This window comes from Rutidosis leptorrhynchoides, chromosome 5 (genome assembly GCF_046630445.1).
Source record: "Rutidosis leptorrhynchoides isolate AG116_Rl617_1_P2 chromosome 5, CSIRO_AGI_Rlap_v1, whole genome shotgun sequence".
Lineage (NCBI taxonomy): Eukaryota > Viridiplantae > Streptophyta > Magnoliopsida > Asterales > Asteraceae > Rutidosis > Rutidosis leptorrhynchoides.
This window is the reverse complement of record NC_092337.1, coordinates 437,538,090-437,562,328: the sequence shown is the minus strand read 5'-3', so window position 1 is coordinate 437,562,328 and position 24,239 is coordinate 437,538,090. Positions and strand designations below refer to the sequence as shown.

Genomic DNA, 24,239 nt, shown 5'->3' with positions numbered 1-24,239 from the left:
TGAATTCTTCGTGCAAAATAACGAATTTTAGTTATGTCAATTTTTGAGTCGAGAGAGTATGCCTTTCGGCGTTCAAGTAGAAATATTTCCATGTTTGAGTTCCATCTGTTGCTATACGATTTTAACTAGAAATGTTGGTGTGAAGAATCACGCTCAAGGTTCGAACACGGAGAGGTTTAAAGTTTTCCCTTAGTGAGTTAACGAGTGTAAAAGTCGGGTAACACGAGAAAAGTCAGAAATGAATCTTCGGTGATAACAGGCGAGATCTAAGATTTTACGAATACAAGTCTGAGTTGGGAGAGTTTCCTGATTACATGTGGCTTGATTTCGAGATTGATTGTAATGCCTTGACCATTAACATCATGGTCTAGAAAATTGGACTTCGTTCAACAGAAATTCTCACTCGGAGAATTTGGTATAAAGTTGCTCTTTTCTCAAAAGTTCGAGCGTAAGATGGTGATGTTGTTCGTTTTCCTTCTTTACTTAAATAAGTTAAGATGTCATCTATAAATACGATAACAGATTAGTCTATATGAATTTGCATACGCGGTTCAAGAGGTTTATGGATACGGGCGAGCCCTAAATAAATCAAACGGTACTAAGAGAGTTTTACAACTAACGTTGCGAGTTCGGAAAGTGGCTTAGGAGACATCGTCTCACTTAACCCCCAATTGATGATAACCGGAACGGAGGTCGATTTGGAACATACGGGATTCGTGCAAATAATCATGAAGTCATGGATGCGAGGGAGAGGGTATCGGTTTCCAACCGAAAATTACTCAGTTCACAATAATCTATACAAGATGATGGGGAAAACATTTTTTTTTTTTTTTCTTTAAACGAATAGGTTCCGAGCTCCCTAGTCCTATAGGTGTCAAGTCAAAAGTCTTAACGTATATCCTCCAATAAAATTTATAGGCATACAATATTTTCCGTCGGTCACTTAAATCGTCTAAGTAGTATCTGGGGGAAAGAGGTGGAATATAAAGAGCACGAGTCAACTCTTTGGTTATAAAACGTCTAACGGTACTCGAATCGAATAAGTATGAAATATACGGTTTGTTGTGAAGAAACATACCCGTGACTAGTCCATCATCGTCTCGGGCATCCTAGGTGTCGATGTTGTAAGTTCAACGGCGCGCGTTGGTTTTTGCTTTATTCTTTGGGCATTCATTCCTAAAATGACCCGATTGGCCGCATTTGTAGCAAATACTCGGCTTTGGTGCGTCGGGTCCCTTTTGAGTGAAGGGGGCGGTACTTCCACAATACTTGGCAATATGACCACTACCTTGGCACCGATGGCAAATTAGCTTGCCACATTCACCAAAATGATGCTTGTGGCATTTGTTGCAAAAAGGTCGTGTCCCGGCATAACTTTTCTTGCCGACGGGGGTGAGAGGTTCCTTGGAAAAGTTGTTGTTGTAGTTACTCGATTGGGGGGCTTCCCATTTTCTTTTGTTGTCACCCGACTCATCCTCGGCTTTAGGTGCCGGCACTTCAATCTCGTCTACCGTTTCGATCAATTGACGGGCCATATTCAGGGCCTCTTGGTGATTACTGGGTTTGGATGACATTACTCCTTGTTTGATGCTCTTGGGGAGACCATCCATGTAAAGTTCAACCCTTAGAGGTTCGGGGGTCACGAGGTTTGGGCACATCAAGGATAGCTCAGAAAATCGTTGATTATATGCTCTTAGGTCATTCCCGACCGCTTTTAAAGTTCTTAGTTCGTGTTCGAGCTTACGGGTCTCTTCGCGCGGGAAGTATTCGGTGATCATCTTTTTCTTTAAGTCGGCCCATGAGAGTGTGTGGGCTTCATCGATACCCACCGACAGCACATACGTATTCCACCATGTGAGGGCGATACCGGCAAAAGTGTGGGTGGAATATTTGACTTTGTCTTGGTCCCGACAACCGCTTATGCTAAAAACGGCTTCTGTTTGCTCAAACCATCGGGTGAGCACAACCGGTCCTCCGGTCCCATCGAAGGTGTGAGGTTTGCACCCCATGAAAGTTTTGTAGAAGCAACCCTCGTTTGAATTACCGGCTCCATGGTCGTTGTGGTTGTGGTTGTTATTGATGTCGGAGGAGATACTAGCCATAGCCGCACCTATGGCGGCGGCTATCATGCGTTGAAAAGCTTGTTCGGAAGTTTCATTACGTGGCCCGCGACGGGGAGGCATTGTTCCTTCAAGACACAAGAATATCATTGATTAGTATTCTCAATAATACTAATCATGATATGGAAATGATGATGTAGAGAAAATTTTCCTTGACTCGCCTTAAATTCTTTATGTCATAATGTCGGAATGTCCATATGAATCACCGTAATATAATCCCGGAAATTATATTACCCTGATTCTCATGTGCATTTAACATTACTTCATAAGGTCAAGGTGGCGCGTCAACAAAATTTATTAACGTAAGATCAAGATCGAATACGAGTTAGATATGATAGAAGAGTTCGAGTATAAATGCACGCATAGTCAAGTAATTCCTACTTCAGTCTATATGCCGGTTGTAGTCTAGATTCACCTATGTACCCTATGACTCGGGGTGGACACAAATGAACTCTAAATCCCTACAACCAAGGCTCTGATACCACTTGTAGCGACCCCGACAAATCGTCAAGTGACGGCGTCGACTACGTGGGTCCCATTACCTGGTCATAAGTCTTTATGACAAAGTTTGACCAAAATATGTCGCCCTCATTTCAAAATAAAGATTGTTTTCAAAGTTTACAAGAATTGTTCAACCAAAAGTTAAGTTACAAGGTTATAAGTACATTTGAAATCTAGGCGACACGGTTTAAAGTAAAGTCAAAAGACGCTCCAAGTAATGCATGTATACTCGACATCCAATGCAAGTATCAAATAGTGAGCGGAAGCATGTATCACATATCGTGCAAGACCTGAGAAAAACATAGAGAAATCTGTCAACGAAAACGTTGGTGAAATCATAGGTTTAGTAAGTATTAAACGTTGTTTTTGAACCACAAGATTTTGTATTTCCATAACGTAGATTATCCAAATCATTTGCATTCCAAAAGTGTTGTTATACGCGAGCACTCAATTATCAAAACTTAACCAACGTTACCCCATCACACAGTGCTAGAACCCGCACTAAAACACAAAAATATATTTCATCCGCATAACGGTAGCGAACCGTCCGAATGAGGGTTTGTTAAACCCGTATGGCCACACAATATAAGTTCTCGCTTACACCCTGCAAGTGTAACTAATGATAATCGAATTGAGGCATTTTTGTTCTAACTCGCACGTGGAATGTTTGTTTTCACACTTGTGTTCAAAACATAAAAGTAAGTAGTACAAGATGTAACAAAGTATATGTTTTCTCAGCTCACGATTTAAAAGTATAAAAGTTGTTGAAAAGGTGGGACTATGATCTCACCTCGAGTGCACGAGTATAAAGTACTTCACAAAGTAAATGTGTGCATGAAAGTTGCTTAGCCTTGACCTAAACAAGTAAGTTATATCAATTAACCGGTTACGACACAAGGTCGGGTGAAATGTGTTCAATTAGTCCTATGGCTCGTTACGACTCGATTAAGTATAGCATGTGAATCACGTTGTCAAGTTTCATACAAGAAACAAGTATAAAAGCATGTTAGAATGATTGTATAAAAGTTTGGTTAAGTTTGACTAAAAGTCAAACTTGGTCAAAGTCAACGAAAAAGTCAACGCGTTCGGGTCGGGTCCCGAACTATTTTTCTATGCTAAATATTCATATACAAGTATATTAGAACAAGTTTCATGTGAATCGGAGGTCCGTAGGTCATCAAACATTTCACGTGAAATGGGACGAGGAGGTCAGAATCTGACCAGGCACATCTGCGCGCCGCGCGGGGATGGGGCGCGCCGCGCCACCATCTGTGCAGGTCTGTTTCTGTTTTTCACAAGTATGCACGAGCTAAAAACCAAATAATCACATTTTATGATCCATAAACAATTAGAACATGTATCTTATATCATCGGAAAGGTAATTTGACGAGGAAAACACCTAGACACATTTCATCAAGCAATTCAACACTTACAACAACCCAAAACCGCATTTAACGTTCATAATCAAAGTTTCAAGTTCTAAAAACGCATTTCATGATTCGGGCAACCAATTTACATGTATGATATGCCGTTTCGAAGGTAATCAAACACACATTGCAACTAAACACTTATCAACAACAATTCATAGCATTTGATGCACCAAAAGTTCATATAAAGCTTATCAACCCTAATCCAAAATCACCAAAATCACTAATCAAGTTTATGAAGTTTTACAAATCAACCTACGCATCAAAACGAAGCTAGTGATACTAGTAACACAATTAAAACATGAACTTTAACAATCAAACAACATTTAATCTTCCAAAATGCAAGATTAAGCAAACCCATTTCAAATGTTCAAACTAGTTACTCAAAACAACAAATCGAGCAAGTAAATCATATATTCATGCTAGACACGAGCCATAGACACTAACTAACACCATTTCAAATCAAAAACACGAATTTAGAGAAATCTAGAGTTTTAGAAATGTTACCCAAAATCGATGAAGTTAGTATCAAATCGTAGAGAATGAAGAGAGGATCACGAAAATGTAATTTGTTTTGTTGTAAGCCTCCTAGATCGAATTTAGATGATGATTTTATGAAGTTGGGGTTTGTGTGTGTGTTCTTGCTAGAGAGAAAGAGAGAGAGAGGGAGATGGTTGAATGGTGGTGATTGGGGTGGACTAGTTGACCTAGTCAACTAGTTTGCCCCGTGTCAATTTTAGTCCCTCGAGTTTAGAAGCGGGTGCGGGATTTAACCGATCGAATATTTTTAAAACGCAAGTTAACGAGAGATGTTATAATTAAATAACGAGAATATTATGAACGTTCGTCAACGGAGTCGACGAATTTAAATACGAAAGATATTATTTTTAAAAAAAGACGGTGTTAAAATAAATTTAACGGAAAACGCGGGATGTTACATAAACTCCTAATGCACCCTTTTAAACAAGTGCATAGCCTAGAGTTGTGCCTATTGATCATAACTAATTTTGAAGGGTTACAACTTTTAATTGTACATTTTGACCAATTATAAATACAAGACATCTTGTATTGGTGAAAAGTTCCAGAAAATTTTTCCTTTCGCAATCTCTCTCAACACTCAAACTTACAGAATTTATTTTCTACAATTGTCAAGGATCAATTCTCTTTTGGATAAGAAAGTTGATCATACTAGTCTTATCCAAATATTAATTTCGTGCAACCCGTGTTCAATTTGGTCGAAATACTTTATTGAGAAAGTGTTCACAAAATTTTATCAATCCGGTTCCAGATTTGCAACCTGACAATCCACGTTTCTAATAATATGTTGATTGTAATTATCATTACAATGAGTTTCAATGAACAAATAAAGCTACTTGCATGGTTTCATGTTCATGCTTAATCCATAAAAGAAGTATGAACCAAAAGGTTGCCATACCTATCATACTTGGGGGCTGGGGCTATACGTTTGTGTAGCACAAGGTCGCCGTTGCAATTAAATACCTTTTGAATCAGTCAAATTGTGATAAAAGTGGTATTTTACACACACCAACCGTTCGCCTTTAGGCCTGTAACTAGTGATCACATTACAATCAAATCGAAGGTATAAAATTGAAATATACTCAAAAAAACTAATCTATAATTCTTACAACAATACTTAATTTTGTATGTGTATGATTGATTACTACTTTGAAATTTGAGATTGAGTATAATTTACATTGTTGACAATTGACAACATTGAGAAAAATATTGAACCATTCCGATGAGCTTTTGTGTGAAAAGTATAACTTATACGAGTTTTAATTAATTACTATTATATTATTCTTATGCTAAATGCTAAAAGTTTCATTGATAAATAATCCGTATAAGATAGAACATGAAGACAAAAGATTGTGTAATACGACTATCTAATTGAAAAATTCACCTACATGATTCTATCGTGTTTGATTATTTGGTTTTTCTATTTATTCTTGTGTTCTTTATAGTAGTACTATTTTTTTTAGATTTGTCAGTTTTTTAAACTCGTTTGTTTTTTTTTTTTTTTTTGAAAAGCAGATGCATAAAACTCGAAAATTACATGAAGAGGGCAAAAAGCAGCCGCCAGAAAGACCAAAAAGCAGCAGCCCTACACGAAAAAAACAAACAGACTAAAAAAAAAACAAGAAGGGGTGTGCGAGCTGCACAACTAAAACTAAGAAAGATACACAGCAGGGCTAACAAGCCAAGTATTCCAATCGATTGTTTTGTCTTTACACCTTCTTGAGATCCACTCGAAAGAGACGACTTGAATTTCATTAAGAGCAACCGGAGTGTTCCAACCTTTGCCTCTAAAGACCAAAGCATTGCGATTCTTCTAAATCAAGAAACCACAAATCCATTCCATGGCCTGCCATAAACCGGCACCATGGACAGAATTTATGTGTGGAGACTTGCCTCGGAAAGCCTCATCAACGCAAAGCCTCATAAACCGGCACCATGAACATTTAAAAAAGACACTTCGTGTCTTCGTGATGAATGTTATTATTTAGGCGGGAAAACGATCAACAAAAATAACATTCAAGATAATATTGATCGTGAAGAATGTTAATCTTTGAACATTTTCTTTTTCATGTTTTGTGAAGTATTTTTTTGTCAAAAGTTAGCCCGATTTAAAGTTTAGGGTTTAGGGTTTGGTGTTTTGGGTTTAGTTTCTAAACCCTAAACCCTAAACTTAAACCGTTTGTGTTAAAAACTCAATCTAAATCCTAAATCTAAACCCTAAATCTAAACTCTAAACCCTAAATTTCTAAACCCTAATATCTAAACCCTAATTTCTAAACCCTCAAAATACGCTCGAAAAACACGATAATTGTTATATATTATTTCTTCGAGCGTTTTACCGCCAAACTAAAAACATTTATCACAAAGTGTCTTTTTTAAATGTTCATATTTGCATCCAATCTATAATAATGTTCGTGAACAAAGCTTTTTCAAAAAACGAAAGAAAAAAATTTTGCTTCTCCCCGCTTCCCCTCGATTGGTTTATTCCCCATTGATCCTACCACTAGTATAATAATACTGCAAAGAATGTAATATTTTATAAAACTTATACATAAATGAAATATAGACGATATTGTTGGATTCTATTTTTGAGTCTTTTTAAATTTTTGATCATGTGTTATTATTGCACACCTTACATGACTCAAAATCCGGCTCTACTTATCTATTTTTGTTTAATAAATGTAACTTGATCATTATATTATAGTCCTATAGGCTATGCTTAAAATATTAGAACATGCAATTTTTTATTTGTACCTTGTAAAAACCATTCTTAATAACTAGTGTAGTATCTTGCACCATGAGTTAAATCATATAATATTTTCTTAACTATATCACTATCACTTAGTTATGTTCAGAAAAATTCTAATTTGAAATATAAAATTGTGAGAGTTTACTGGTTATTACAATAAGCTTCGTGAATAAGTAAAGTGTGAAACAATTTCGATTAGGAAAAATGGGTAACCATCTCTTCTCTACCAAAATAAAGTAAAAGAGAAAACACCATTCCCAAAATATCCCTAATCTATAATTAATTATTTTTTCTTATAAAGTTAAAAAGTAAAAAGTAATGGAGCAAAAAGAGTTTTGAGTGAAGCGGTGAGATTTGTAAATACTACAAAAATGAAGGTCTAGAAAGAAACATTCAGTGGTCCCAAAATCAAAATTACAAAAAGAACCACATTAATTTACATAAATAACACAATCACCCCTTGTATATTTATAACCACCAAAGCTTCCCCACTTGAGCCTTTTTGTGTTTCCCTCTTCCAATTTCCAAAAAACCAGACGACAAAATATCACAAGCCACCTGAAATTCCCAAATTAAATTTCATCTACAAATTAATTTCAAAAGAAAACTGCACGGAATTCAAAAAACAGAACACATATTTCTAGGGTTTCATTTGAATGATGGTGTAATCAATCAATTTGGGTACTTTTAGTTTAATTTTGTTTTGCAGTCAATGCGTCAGAAAAAAACCGGTTTTCAGATCGGAGAAGAAAAAACATCTTCCCCTGAATTTGTATCAAGAACCCCACATCTTCAAATTCAAATTCCATCAAGAAATTGTAATGAACAAAAAAGATTCAATTTTTATGAAACCCAAATTTCAAATCCACAAAAAAGACCTGTTATTATGAATCCCCATCAAAAGACATCACATCATCATCATCTTTGTAATCACCCCAGAAGGAATTCACATCAAAAATCATTAATTTGTTGTTCATCTTCAGAAGCCCTTTTAGCTACTAAAACAATTGCTTTAAAATTGTTGAAGCTCACTCACGTTAAGCTTTTTTGGATTAAAGTTCCTTTTAGGGTTTTAATCCTTCTTCTTTTACCTTCAATATATTACTTTTCTTTAAGTTATAGATCTTTTTATCTTTATGTACTCTTTGTGATTGCTTTCTGTAGTGTTCTTTTATCTTCATTTAATATCAATAGTTTCCATGCTACTAATTTTCCTTCGATTCGGTTATTCGTTGCTCGAAACTTCCCAAGTTTGAAACTTTATAAATCAGATAATGTATCAAAAACAAACCCACAAGTGGTTTGGTCAATTGGGTCAAAAGCAACAATTGAGGATAACACGAATTCGGGGTTCTTGGTAAAGGTGTATAGTAATGGTGATGTTTATGAGGGTGAATTCTATAAAGGAAAATGTTCAGGAAGTGGGGTGTATTACTATAATTTGAATGGGAGATATGAAGGTGATTGGATTGACCAAAAGTATGATGGGTATGGTGTCGAAACTTGGGCTAAAGGTAGTAGATATCGAGGCCAATATAGGCAGGGATTAAGGCATGGTTATGGGGTTTATAGATTTTATACTGGAGATATGTATGCTGGTGAGTGGTTTAAAGGACAGTGTCATGGATGTGGGGTTCATACTTGTGAAGATGGTAGCAAATATTCTGGTGAATTTAAAGGAGGTATCAAACATGGGCTTGGCCATTATCATTTCAGGTGAGTTAAAAACTTAATCTTTTGACTGACTGATTCTTACATATTAATCAATAATGAATCTTTAATCTTGATGATTGGATAAGTGTATGTGTGTCTTTGTGATCTAGTATTATGTTATGTTTTAAGTTAAAGTTTAACTTGTTTCAATTGGGATTAATTAGTTTTGCTGATGGTGATCTGTGACTTTGATATTTGTTGATGCTTGCTTAGACTTTTGTTTCAAATTTGGTTTTCCCCTGTTCAACATTATTAAGCATCCTACTTTGATATACTTTACAAAACTAGTTGGTAAGTTGAGTTATTTTTCGACAAGTTTTTGGTAATATCATCGAAGCTGTATAACATTGTAAAAGGACATACGAATGTAGGTTTATTTTTATGTACTTCGAGTATAACTAAACAGGACTCGGCCCATGATCTCAAGGTCAGAGGGCTCCTCGATAAACAAAGGAAAAAAAAAACTTGAACTTCTAGAAAACATAAACGTAAGCTTGCTACACTTCAAACATACCCTGCGTAGGGCTAGTTTGTGACTATTGCATAGTAATTATCTTACTTCAATATAGAATTTGTTAGGTCTATACTATGTTATTTATGAAACGATCAACAAACTGATACACTGATGACTTATGGGTCGTTACAGATCAATGATATCGTTGATTTTAATAAATTGTAAGGTCAATCATATCCTTGTGACTTACATTTATATCTATTTATAAGCTGGAAATGTTATTATAAGTTTTACATAAAAATAGTCAACTTGGTTGGTTGGTTGGTGAATTTCTTGTTGATGATTGCTTGTTTTATGTAGTCTTTTATTTAATGACCTTAAAATGATTAGTAAACTAGCACTCCTCTAGCTAACTATAATTGCAATTATTCATTTTACCATGCCCTACAAAGATGATAGCAAATTTTCCATTTCATGTTTATAGTTAGTTAATGTTATTGATTTTTTTTTTATCCCTTTATTTTTTTGTTATGATTCAAGTATCCTCCAATTTTCATTGGTATATAATATAGTTGAGTAATGTGATTACATGATGATGCAGAAACGGCGACACATACACCGGAGAATATTTTGCAGACAAAATGCACGGTTTTGGTGTCTACCGTTTTGCAAACGGGCATCGGTACGAGGGCGCTTGGCATGAAGGTAGACGACAAGGGTTTGGTATGTATACTTTCAGAAACGGAGACACTCAATCAGGTCACTGGGATAACGGGGCCCTCACCGTTTCAACCTCTCAAAATACATCTCTTTCTAGTGCATCGTCTTCCATTTCTCATGCCAAAGTTCTTAAAGCAGTCCAAGTAATTCACCTTACAACGACCATCATCATAATTTATTAATTTTTTTTTCGTTTATTAACCCCTTCGTCCCAAAATAACTGTCTCACTTGACTTTTACGTGTTTTCATTAGTATAATTCTCAACAAATAATACTTAACACAAAAAATTTAGTCATATTTCAAAAACTGGGACTGTTATTTTGGGACGGAGTAAGTACTATGCAAAAACATTAAATGACAATGTGTTGATTTTCAGGAAGCGAGACGTATAGCTGAGAAAGCACTTGCGGTGGCTGACAACGATGAGAGGGTGAACAGAGCCGTGACCGCAGCTAACCGAGCAGCGAATGCCGCAAGAGTGGCGGCAGTGAAAGCGGTCCAAAACCGAATGGATCATCATGATGAAACTAATGACCAACCACTTGAAGTTGTCTAATTCTCTTATGTTTATTCAACCTCACTTTAAAGAAAGTAGTGTTTGAATGACGATGGTTTCTAGAAGTTGCTGGTGGTGCCCCCTGGAACCGCAATCAGCTTAGGATATCGAAGGTAGTAACTGATTGAGGAGCAAATGGTATCCCTCTTTCTTCTAGCTACAAATAAGTATATGTTTATATATGCGACTACGTTTACCACTAGTAGGTTTACGAATTCAACGAGCACTAAAGTGCTTGTTGTTTTCTTACGATGTAATCCTGAAATCAAAAGGATATATATACGAGGAAGGGGCTAATTACAGCAATAATAATGCTGCATAGCCACCAAGATTCATGAGAATTGGGAGGCCTTTTTCTTGTCCTTTGCCTCTTTTGTTCAAATGTAAAATGTTAAATGTACATGTTTGTGTCTTTACTTGACGAAAAAAATCAATGTAGTTGGTGTTGTATTATCTTCGTCTCCGAAGAATCTAATCTTTCATTATGTTTTTTGAGATTTTTTTGATACATGTAGATTGAATCTCATTTGTGGAACCCAACACGAAGGTTTCTTGTGTGCGAAGGTTGTAAAATTCGTGAGTCGTGACTAATCGGCCGGACTTTGTAGGGACTAATTGGCTAATTCGGAGACTAGTCAGACGTTAACCAATTATTAACTTTGACTCTATTTGACATACTTAGACCTATTTTGAATTAATAAAATTTGATTTGACCGACTAAATTGGACTTTTGACAACTTTGAGGTTCAGGGACTTGTTGGCCTACTTCAAGATTATGACTAGTCCGCCTGCTTCAATATTATGACTAGAACGTCTACTTCAAAATCACGACTAATTCAGGCTTAATCGGTCTAGTTGGGAACGGTTACAACCATTTTACAACCATGGTAGTATGCAAGTAATCTTTTGATAAATGCACATGTGCCTTTTACATGTAATGGGCATATCCCCCATACACATCTTGCTTTGTGGCTTTTTATGACTTTGACAAAGTATTGTTTAGTCTTTATATATTACAATCACAACGGATCTTCGATCTAGACCCGATACGGACATATGGGTCCTATAAGTGTCGAACTTACGTGTGAACTATGATAAGTTTTATTTTCGTTTGTGATGATAACGTCTTGCTAATACTTGGTATCTTCATAGAAAAACTACAAAACAAACCTTCATGATAATATAACCAAAATGTCCCTAAGTTCACATTTTTTTTTTCTTATATATATGATTAGCAATAGCAATGTTCTCTCCTAGTGCTTAATCACAATCATCCCAAGTTCCAACGTCATGTCTCAATGAAAAATCTGTATGCACAAGTACATATAAACAGTAAGGTTTTAAAAGCAGAAATAAAAACAACAAATAAACAAGCATAAAAGTGTAGAGCATTTTTTTTTTTTTTTTTTTTTTTAAAAAAAAAAAAAAAAAAAAAAAAAAAAGTGTAGAGCATTGTACCTAGGCAGTTTGTAAACTATATTGACCCGAAAGTGCTAACCAAATCAGCTTCTTTTGGTTGGTAAATCACCTTCTCAAACATGTGTTGTAGCCTCTCATGTTGCACCATTTCTTCTAAAACCCTATCACCCGATTCACTCATCGAAATTTTGGAACTCGAACCGTCTCTATTTTTACACCAAAACACCAATTCAAACAATTCTGTCTTCTCAACCTACCTAATATACTTCTCACCTTCCATGAATCCACTAACAAGATGATAAACATACACAAATTTTTTTTTCTGACCGAGCCTATACACCCTGCTTATCGCCTGTCTTTCGGCTGCTGGGTTCCAATGACAATCGAGCAACACAACTTGATTCGCAGTCCCACCCACTAAATGTATCCCTTCAGAACAAGCCTCAAGTGATGCAAGAAGTACTTTAACTTCAATTTTAGGACCGTTTAACGTATTAATCGACGTTTGTCGAAGCTTCTCATCTTGTTCTCCATCCATGTACAAAATTTCTCTGTTTTCAATCCAATCAAAGTTAGTTTTTAAAAGCTCCTTAATAAACTCCAATGGCTTAATGTACTGACTGACAACTAAAACTTTGTCGTTTAAAGCTTCACAAAGCTTAATAAGTTCCATCAAGAACTCAGTCTTGACCCCACAACGAGTGCGTTTGTTTAACTTTTAACTGAATGATACAGCGATGAATGATGTACACTTAAGCAGTCATCGTATTTGTTTCTGACATCTGATGCTCAGAATTCAACATTCTGTGTTGAACCATTCAGAGCTGAAATACACACTTAACCATTAAGCACTTAAATGTTCCGTAAAGTTATGGAACGGATTTTTTCATTTTAAAGTTTAAAGTCTCTCGGTCAATTGTTTTTCCGGTCCGATTGACGATCTTGTATGTAAAAACGTTAGATGAGGTGTCACCAACCAACACTGCCTCGGAGGGAGCAAGAAACCACAATTCTCGAGGTATTTTAAAGAAACCCTTCTTGTCCGAATAATCGTGACTCGTTTTCGAAGAGCATCCACCATTTCAAAAGATAACAGGCCCAATATCAGGCCCATAAACCGAACGAAATAAAAGTTTAGGGTTTTATTTTCTTCGCAGTCGTCGATACGTGATAGGATGGACCTGGATCGTCGGGTAGGGGTATGTGTTTTCTTCTTCTCTCAAATCCATCAAAATCAAATTCTTATATATTGATACAGTACGTTATTATTATAGTTATTATTGTTAAGACTTTGAATTTTTGATTTTGATTAGACAGTTCCCTATTCTTTTACATTGAATCAAATCATGTTTAATATATAATTACAAGCTTTAATTAATTAGGGAATATGTGCGTATCATGTTTGGGGACAAGATACTATACATATTAAGTTAAAATCGACGGGAAGTTGATAAATACAAGCAGGAAGCTTGTTGTTGATTGTTATGGTAATTGTAGTATTATATATGCATATGCATATACATATATAAATATGCATACATACATAATAAGGTAAAATTGATAGTGTTAGGTTGTGGTTGATGGTGAAATAGGAAAAAACCTTAACTTCCATTTGAAAATTGATAAATAGAATGCTGTTATAAAATATCTAGATTGTGTTATAAAATATCTAGATTGGATGTTAATTTTATTATTATTATATTTCTTGCATAGTAATATTTTATACTATAAATAGACATGTATGGTAACCATTTAAGGTGCACCATTTCTCTTGAAATATCAATATCAATATTTCTTCTCTCCTTCTTCTCTCTTTTTCTCTCTTTGTTCTTATAACCATTAAAGGTAGTTATAAGCCTACTGAATTATAACACGTTATCAGCACGAAAAGCTTAGTGTAATTAAAAGATATCTCAAACGATCACGAATCACTAATCAAGGTATGAAATTATTAATAATTTTCAGACTCGAATATATCAAATTTTGGACTACTAACATTTATATTTATGTTATTTAAGTTATATATGGTCGGTTATACCACCTGAATTATATTTTTGTAATCTAACTTTTACTAACTTCACTAACATTTATATTTATATTATTTAAGTTATATATGGTCGGTTATACCACCTGAATTATATTTCTGTAATCTAACTTTTACTAACTTCACTAACATTTATATTTATGTTATTTAAGTTATATATGGTCGGTTATACCACCTGAATTATATTTTCTGTAATCTAACTCTTATTAACTTCACTAACATTTATATTTATGTTAATAAGACCTCATGATTGTACACAACACGTCATTTGACAACACGGTACTTTATGTACGCAACACGTCATTTGACAACACGGTACCATGGGTCGAGATTAATTCCGATCAATACGAATACGACGGGGTCTTTATATGTTATCTAACATTTATGATTACTTATGCAATTAATCATTATTTATTTCATGCATACTAATGTTTATTCTTAAATTTATAATTTTAAAAGTTAAAATAAAAAAATAGTTTGTATTTTTATTAAAAGTAAATCTTAAAAGTTAAAATAAGAAAAAGTAGTTTGTACTTTTATTAAAAGTAAATCTTAAAAGTTAAAATACAAAAAGTAGTTTGTATTTTTATTAAAAGTAAATCTTAAAAGTTAAAATTAAAAGTTAAAATAAGAAAAAGTAGTTTGTATTTTTATTAAAAGTATATCTTAAAAGTTAAAGTAAGAAAAAAAAGGGGATGGTAAAATGGAATAGTTTTTTGTCAAAAATGAAGTATTGAAAATGAAGTGGTCTCCTTCTATAACTAAAAAAATATATATATACTTTTATCAAATTAATTTTTTTGTGGCCGACAATTTCAAACACGAGTCCGTGTTTAGTTTATCAAGAATATCTCTTGCTTTGGTGAAAGGTCACGATCACGATATCAGGTGTTGTGAAAGAATTAAAAAATTGGTCAAGTGGCCTTTTAAAAACTAGAAAAAAAAATTTAAACAAAAAGTTTTTTTTATATATTTATAATTTACGGGTAACGTAAAAAAAAAGGAAGTTTTTTTAAAAAAAAAAAAAAACAAAGAAAGTGTTTAAATGAGTTTTACAGAAAGGGGGAAAGCAAAGTAAAAAAAAAAAATTTTTCCAAACAAAGGTAAATGAAAGTAGGACTTAATACAAGAAAAAAGTAAACATCTCCTAGACGTGATAAAATCTATCAATGATAAGTATTAGACTTGATGAGCTAAATGTGACAAAAATGTTTCAACATGTCTTATGTTAATTTTCTAAAATAAGTTATTATTATTCCGAGTTTAACACATATACATATGTTAATTAAAAACAACCTTTTTGTTCTTATGTAGTGTTGGGTTGCAATTTTGGTTGTATGCCATAATTCCATCCAGTAGAGTGACAATAGAAAACTTTTGATGATAATCAATAAAAAACTTTTTTCCAAACTTGTCAAATGTTTTATTAAAAACGTGACCGTTGAAAAAAGGAGGTTGAATAATAAAACTTAAAAAACAAATTATTTTTTTAAGAGTGTGCATCAAAATGGCCCGTTTAATAATGGGGAGTAAAAATATAGTCAAATTGTTTCAACGAACAAGGGTTCAATTGGATGTCTCTTAAAAAAAATCCGCGGGTACGGGTGATGGATCCAATGGATCCGCATCCACGACGCGCGGGTGCTATCCCTAATTGTGACAAGTACAAATCAACTAAAAGTCTAAAAAATAAATGCTCTTATAGGGACCAAATGTTCACAATAATTGCCTAAGCTAGATATGAAACAAATAGTTCATAAAAAAAAAAAAAAAAGGTCGTTGTGCGTTTTCGGGATGATAGCCGAAATACACTTACAAAAGTAGGTCAGCCGTCAATTCTTTATGGCCATATCAACGTAGATCAATAAAATCATTTATGGTTTTGATAAAAGATTAATTAAAAATTAATTGTTTTTTGGTCTTGGATTCTCGGTAACAAAAGCAAAGGTTGTTTTTGGTTGCCACAACAAACAAGACAGAGGTTGTTGACTTTTGTTGTTAAACATGGCACAAGTGAACAATAACAATAGATTATTGTTTTTGAAAAGAATAATGATGCGTTAATTTTATTGTATAAAATAAAATTAAAGAAAATGGTTTTCATTGATGACTATGAACAAACGCAAACAAAGTGTTTGTGGTATTTGGTGATTAAAAAAAAAAGTGCATCTAAAGCTTCTACTGAAAATAATATGCATCTAAAGCTTCTACTGAAAATTAATGTGCAAGGTACAACGTATAACTATATGGTCAAATTCATTTGAGCCTTCGGAGTCACAAGTATATGATGTATATATATATTACTCAATTAACAAAATAGTAAATCTAAATTAATTCATATGAATAGTAAAACGAAATTAATTAATTTACTATTCACATAAAAAAGCGCATATGATAAAAAGTGCATCGCATATGATAAGCGCATATGATAAAAAGCGAATATGATGAAAAGCACAACGCATATGATGAAAATCGCATATGATTAAAAGCGCATATGGTGAAAAACACAGCGCATATGATTAAAAGCGTATATGGTGAAAAGGATATATGATAAAAAAAAAACACATATGGTGATTTATAAAAATAAAAAAAAAACACATATGGTGATTAATGGAAAGCACATATGGTGATTAATGAAAAGTATATTGTGAAAAAGAATCACAAATGTTTCTTGAAAGAATTCAAGGTAAGATATATGAACCAATTCATCCATCATGTGAACCATTTTGATATTTCATGGTTCTAATAGACGCATCTAGCGGATGGTCTAATATTTGTATGTTATCAAGCCGTAATATGGCATTTGCAAAGTTTCTTGCACAAATTATTAAATTGAGAACACATTATTCTGATTACACCATTAAAAGGATGAGACTTGATAATGCTGGTGAGTTAACATCTCAAGCATTTAATGATCATTATATATCTACAGGGATTGTTGTTGAACATCCAGTTGCTCATGTGCATACACAAAATTGGTTTAGCTGAATCAATAGATAAACGCTTACAGCTAATAACTAGACAATTGATAATGAGTACAAATCTCTCAATATTTATATGTGGACATGTAAATTTACATGCTGCGACATTAATTCGCATTATACCATGTGGAAGTCGTAAATATTTTCACTTAATACTTGATTTTGGCCAAGAGCCAAATATTTTCTACCTTAAAACATTGGTTGTGCAGTGTATGTTCCAATTGTATCACCACAACACAATAAAATGGTTCTTCAAAGAAAGATGATAATATATTTTGGATATAAAACATCTTTAATCATAAGATATATTGAACCCATGATGGGTGATGTTTTTACAGCACGTTTTGCTGATTGTCATTTTAATAAAACATTGTTCCCTAGATTAGGGGGAGAAATAAAAATAAAAAATAAAATGATGCTTCATGATGTGAACATCAATTAAGGTATATTGAACTCGCACAAAAGAATGTGAAACGAAAGTTCAAAAATAATGCATATGCAAGAACTTGCAAATTAATTACTTTATGCATTTACAGATATAAAAAAAGTGACTAAATCATATATACCAGCGATAAATGCTCCAGCTCGAACTGAAATTCCAAAAGCTGGCAATAATGTCACTGTTGAGTCTTTGCCAAGCATCAAACGTGGAAGATCAATTGGTTCCGAAGATAAAAATCCTCGAAAAAGAAAATCAGCTGATAATGAGGTAAGAGAAAGTGTTCAAGAAGAACCACAAATCAATATTCCTTCTGCAGAGGATATTGATAAATGTAAATACTAAAATTGCGATAAATTATGCAATATTATGGAACCGAAATGAAACTAAAATCTCTATGAGATATTTTCATATAATGTTACAATGACATCATGAATAAAGATGATGATCTGGAACTAAAATCTGTCATTGAATATACAAAATGGACATGATTGAGGTCAATGGAAAGGAGCAATAAGAGCTGAATTAGAATCGCTCGATAAAAGAAAAGTTTTCGGATCAATCGTTATCACTTTTAAAGATGTGAAACGTATGGGATACAAATGAATTTTTATCCGAAAAGAAATGTGCAAATGAAGTTACAAGGCAAAACTAGACTTGTAACTCAATATTTCCCACAAAGACCAGAAATGAATTAGGAGGAAAAATTATCCTCCTGTAATGGATACAATTACTTATTAGATACTTAATCAACCTGGTAGTTATTTAAATGCATCTCATGAATGTTGTTACTACTTATCTGTATGGATCACTTAATAGTGATATATATGAATATACCTAAAGGGTTAAGGTATCATAAGCATCTAATGTAAAACCCAAGGGAATATATTCCATTAAATCACAAAGATTTCTAAGTGGGTTTATACAAACGGGACGTATGTGGTATAACCGATTAAATGACTACTTGATAAAAAAAAAGAGTATAAATATAAACTTATTTTGCACGTATGTTTTATAAAAACAATGTTCGGATATGAGATCGTAGTTGTTTATGTCAATGTTCTTAACATCATATAAACAAATAAAGAGATCTATGAAATCATTCAACTTCTAAAGAATTATTTTGAAATGAAAGATCTTGAAAAAACCAAGTATTACCTTGGATTGCAAATTGAGCATATGCCTAATGGTTTACTTGTACATCAAACAACTTATACCGAAAAGATTTTAAAACATTTTTTTTAAAGACAAACTCATTGTTGTTAGATCACTCAATATTGACACTGATCTATTTCATCCCTGCGAAGATCATGAAAATTTTAACAGATCGGAAGTTCTATATTTTAGTGCAATTGAGGTTCTTATGTATCTTATAGATTATACAAGATCTGACATTTCTTTTGCAGTTAATTTGTTGACAAGGTTCAGCTCAGCCCCTACCAAAAGACATTGGAATGGGATCAAACAAATAGTTTGATACCTTCGGGGAACTACTGATTTATAATTATTTTATTCTAACAACTCGAAACAAGATTGGTTTGGTTATACAGATGCAGATTATTTATCCGATCTACATAAAGCTAAATCTCAAACTGGATATGTATTCCTAAATGGAGGCACCGCAATATCATGACGTTCTCAAAACAAACACTTGTTGCAACATCATCAAATCATGCCGAAGTGATTGCATTACATGAAGCTACTCGGGAATGATTTTAGTTAAGATCAATGATACAAATCATTATTGATTCTTGTGGACTAGAACGCTATAAAAGCGTAACAACTATCTATGAAGATAATACAGCTTACATAATACAAATGAAAGAAGAGTATCAAAAATGACATAACAAAACATAAATGCTGACGAGGCGCTAAAGCTATAAACGGTCTTAACGGTCATAAGTTTGATGGAAAAGAATGGTATATTGGTAAGGCTCAGAAAAAGACTGAAAGGGAATAGGAACTGAAACAACGGTTTGAACAAACCATGAAGGAGACTGTAGACAAATCACGAGGGTCAAACTTGTACATAAAAGATTTAGATGATACAGTTTCAGATGAAAACCTCAGATTTTTCTCATATACTCAAGATATCGTAAAAGACAACCAGATTAAAATGAGATACGTTCAATCAACAACTCTGCTGATCTTTATACCAAAGCACTGCTAACTGCTATTTTCAGAACACACGTTCATAATATTGGCATGAGGCATGTTCAGAAGATGTAACAACTCAGGCGTTGCCTACTTGAGGGGGAGTCAACTTTATGCTGCACTCTTTTTCCCTTAGCTAAAGTTTTATCCCAATGAGTTTTCTTTAGCAAGGTTTTTAACGAGGCAGTACTAGTTATTCTCTAATAAAATTGTCATCCAAGGGGGAGTGTTATAAAATATCTAGATTGTGTTATAAAATATCTAGATTGGATGTTAATTTTATTATTATTATATTTCTTGCATAGTAATATTTTATACTATAAATAGACATGTATGGTAACCATTTAAGGTGCACCATTTCTCTTGAAATATCAATATCAATATTTCTTCTCTCCTTCTTCTCTCTTTTTCTCTCTTTGTTCTTATAACCATTAAAGGTAGTTATAAGCCTACTGAATTATAACAAATGCATTTTTTTTTTTTTTTTTTTTTAATAACAAGCCAACGGCGTGTGTGAAATTCAAGATGCAGTAGATGAAGCTCGAGATGCGATGCGGATCCTTAAAAACGATCATGGCCTAGTTCTTTGTGAAGTTTGGACTTATGGTTATACTACAAATGGGATTGCCCAGTGTTTATGGTCTACAGACATGTATTTTAAAGATGTATTTTTCGATTATGTGAATCAATGTATTAATATAGGTGATGGGTTTGGTGGACTCACTCTTAAGGCGCTTGAAACATACGAAACATACTTTACAAAATTAAAATATATTAAAGGGGAGAAAAAAGGATTGATCCCTGCCACTGCTGTTGAATCTTGCTGCTTTCTTGCCATATGTATGAAGAATATTAACATTGAACATGTTGATTATGTGTATGAGATGATATTCAAATTAGATGACAACAACATCCACAACCCTTATGTGTTCTTGGATTCACTCTTTGAAAGACTAAAGAGTTGTTGGCCAAGTTTCAAGTTATCATCTGGGGCACAACTTGGTGGTCATCCGATTATTGTAGATGTTGACACTTTTAAAGAATTGGAAAAACCTTTAAAGGTTTGTGTTTTCTTCACTCGAATCTAACCATTCCTTCTTATGTATTTATGTAATAAATAATACAGTAATAATTTATTATTGTCCTTGTTTTGATTACAGACGATTAAGAAGTCTGAGGATGCCCTTAAATGGGCAACCGTTGAAGATGTTGACAACCATGCTGCAAAACGTTTCGAATTCTTAGCATTGAAAGAAGAAGAAGAAGAAGAAGAAGATTGCAAGGAGGATGTGCGTATCTACGTGTCGGCCTCGGTTGAATTTGAAGATCTGAAGACAAAAATCTCCCTAAGGTTTCATGATCTGGTTTCCTCCGACAATGATTACAGGGTGACGTTCTCACTTGGGGGGTTGAGTCGACGACCATTATGGATGGAGCTAGAAGGCGATGAAGACTTGAAGAAGTGCGTTAGTCTTTGCAGAAGCAATGAAATCAATCAACTTCCAATCCGAATCATCCCTCTTGTACAACATGCATTCCGTGCTAAATCAAGACATGCTATACTTGAGATATGTCTTGGCGAAAAAAATCAATGTAGTTAGTATTGTATTGTCTTCCTTTTTCATTCTGTTTTTTTACCATCTAGATTGTATATCATTTGTGGGACCCAACACGAAGGTTATTTGTGTGCGGGTTCTAACACCCTAGTATGTAAGGTTGTTAAAGTTGCTAGTCGGGACTAATCTGTTAGACTTGGTAGGGACTTAATCGGTCAAGTTAACCAATTTTAACTTTGACTTTATATGACATACTTTGACCGACTGTGATGAATAACTTCTTCTTTGAAGTAATAAATTCGACTTTGACAGGCTAAATTGGACCTTTGACAACTTTGATCAAATTAATCGGCCGAGTCGGAGAATGTTCGGGGACCAGTTGGCCTACTTCAAAATTATGACTAGTCCGCCTATCTAAAAATTGTGACTAGTCGGGGATTAGTCGGACTAGTCATGGAACTTACAACCATTTTACAACCATGGTAGTATGCAAGTTATCTTCTGATATATGCACGTGACTTTTACATGTAATGGGCATATCCCCTATACTCATCTTGCTCTGTGGCTTTTTATATGACTGAGAAAAGTCTCGTCTAGTCTTTATATATATTACAATCACAATGGATTCTTGATGCGGATGAGATACAAACATATGGGTCCTACAAGTGTCATAATTATTTTTTTAGTTTGTGATGATAACGTCTAGCTAAAACTTGGTATCTATATAGAAAATCTACAAAACAAACCTTCGTGTCAACTTAAGTGATTAAACTTGTAATTTTTAAAACCCTAATGACTAAACTTGCAAAAATACAACCATAGTGACCAAATTTGCAAGATTTGACAAACCACAGTGACTATTCATGTAATTAAGTCTAATATAAACCAAAATGTCCCTAAGTTAACATATTTTTTCTTATATAAGATTAGTGTTATAATTTAGGAGTTTTATAACTACCTTTAGTTGTCTGGTTCTTGACTATAGACTACTTGATTAAAACAAGTAAACCAATGGAGTAAATGTATATGTAAGAAGTATATGTATTAAGAAATGGTGTAAAAAATACATCATCATAACCCACATATTTATACTACAAATATGAACTGTACATTTAATGGCTTATAAAATTGTGCAGCCAAAAATTTGACTTTTAGAAATGATTTTGTCACAACACTCCCCCTTGGCTGACAATTTTATTTAGAGAGAAACTAGTACTGTCTCGTTAAAAACCTTGCTAAAGAAAACCCAGTGGGAAAAAACTTTAGCTAAGGGAAAAAGAGTGCAGCATAGAATTGACTCCCCCTCAAGTAGACATCGTTGAGCTTTTACATCTTTTGAACATGCCTCATGCCAATATTGTGAATGTGTGTTCTGAAAATAGCAGTTGGAAGTGTTTTGGTAAAAAGATCAGCAGAGTTTTTGCTAGATTGAACGTATATCATTTCAATCTGGTTGTCATTGATGAGACCTTGAGTATATGAGAAGAATCTGGAAGGTATATGTTTTGTTCGATCACTTTTGATGTACCCTTCCTTCATCTGTGCTATGCAAGCTGCATTATCTTCATAGATAGTTGTTGGACTTTTATTAAGTTCTAGTCCACAAGAATCAGTAATGAGTTGTGTCATTGATCTCAACCAAACACATTCCCGAGTAGCTTCATGTAATGCAATGACTTCGGCATGATTTGAGGATGTAGCAACAAGTGTTTGTTTCTGAGAACGCCATGAAATTGCTGTACCTCCATTTAGGAATACATATCCAGTTTGAGATTTAGCTTTATGAGGATCAGATAAATAACCTGCATCTGCATATCCAACCAAATCTTGTTTTGAATTGTTAGAATAAAATAATCCTAAAGCAGCCGTTCCTCGAAGATATCGAAATATGTGTTTGATCCCGTTCCAGTGTCTTTTTGTAGGTGCTGAGCTGAATCTTGCTAACAAATTAACTGCAAAAGAAATGTCAGGTCTCGTACAATTTATAAGATACATCAGAGCTCCAATTGCGCTAAGATATGGTACTTCTGGTCCAAGAATATCTTCATGATCTTCACATGGACGAAATGGATCATTTTCAACATTGAGTGATCTAACAACCATGGGAGTACTTAATGGTTTTGCTTTGTCCATATTGAAGCGTTTCAAAACCTTTTCAGTATATGTTGATTGATGTACAAGTAAACCATTAGGCATATGCTCAATTTGTAAACCAAGGCAATACTTGGTTTTTCCGAGATCTTTCATCTCAAATTCTTTCTTTAGAAGTTGAATGGCTTCATGGATCTCTTTATTTGTCCCTATGATGTTAAGATCATTAACATAAACAGCTATGATCACATATCCGAATGCTGTTTTCTTAATGAAAACACAAGGGCAAACAAGGTTATTGGTATACCCTTTGCTTATCAAGTAATCACTTAATCGTTTATACCACATGCGACCCGATTGTTTCAACCCATATAAAGACCTTTGTAACTTGATTGAGTACATTTCTTTGAGTTTTGCATTGGTTGCTTCTGATACCTTAAATCCTTCAGGTATCTTCATATATATATCACTATCAAGTGATCTATAAAGATAAGCAGTCACAACATCCATGAGATGCATTTCTAAATTTTTAGAAACTGCCAGGCTGATTAAGTATCTAAAAGTAATTGCATCCATAACAGGAGAATAAGTTTCCTCATAATCAATTCCTGGTCTTTGAGAAAAACCTTGAGCTACAAGTCTAGCTTTATACCTTCTAACTTCATTTTTCTCATTTCTTTTTCGCACAAAAACCCATCTATATCTCACAGGTTTCACATCTTTAGGTGTGAGAATGATAGATCCGAAAACTTTTCTTTTATTGAGCGATTCAAATTC

General features: G+C 33.9%; 2 protein-coding genes across 4 annotated transcripts in view; both read left to right on the top strand.

Annotated features, from left to right (window-relative positions):
* LOC139847584 (uncharacterized) overlaps positions 1-21,635 on the top strand; it is a 303,574-nt gene extending 281,939 nt beyond the window's left edge. For 2 of the 3 annotated variants that reach the window (XM_071837283.1, XM_071837281.1), the window contains one exon: positions 21,086-21,635. In XM_071837283.1, the coding sequence (XP_071693384.1) occupies positions 21,086-21,416 (331 nt within the window). In that variant the 3' untranslated portion in view covers positions 21,417-21,635. Of the gene's footprint in view, positions 1-13,624; positions 13,686-20,316; positions 20,877-20,975 lie in introns of those variants that run through there. The other variant, XM_071837280.1, reaches the window with a different exon arrangement.
* On the top strand, positions 7,851-11,231 carry LOC139847263 (uncharacterized). The gene is made up of 3 exons (XM_071836925.1): positions 7,851-9,050; positions 10,103-10,364; positions 10,599-11,231. Exons 1-3 carry the CDS (start codon positions 8,047-8,049, stop codon positions 10,776-10,778), a joined length of 1,446 nt encoding a protein of 481 aa, XP_071693026.1. The 5' UTR covers positions 7,851-8,046; the 3' UTR covers positions 10,779-11,231.
* Positions 21,636-24,239: the final 2,604 nt, after the last annotated feature.

Coding starts and splice junctions, on each gene's coding strand:
- LOC139847263 (XM_071836925.1), top strand. CDS start 8,047: ATGCGTCAGAAAAAAACCGGTTTTCAGATCGGAGAAGAAAAAACATCT. Junction 9,051..10,102: donor CTTGGCCATTATCATTTCAG/GTGAGTTAAAAA, acceptor ATGATGATGCAG/AAACGGCGACACATACACCG. Junction 10,365..10,598: donor AAGTTCTTAAAGCAGTCCAA/GTAATTCACCTT, acceptor GTTGATTTTCAG/GAAGCGAGACGTATAGCTGA.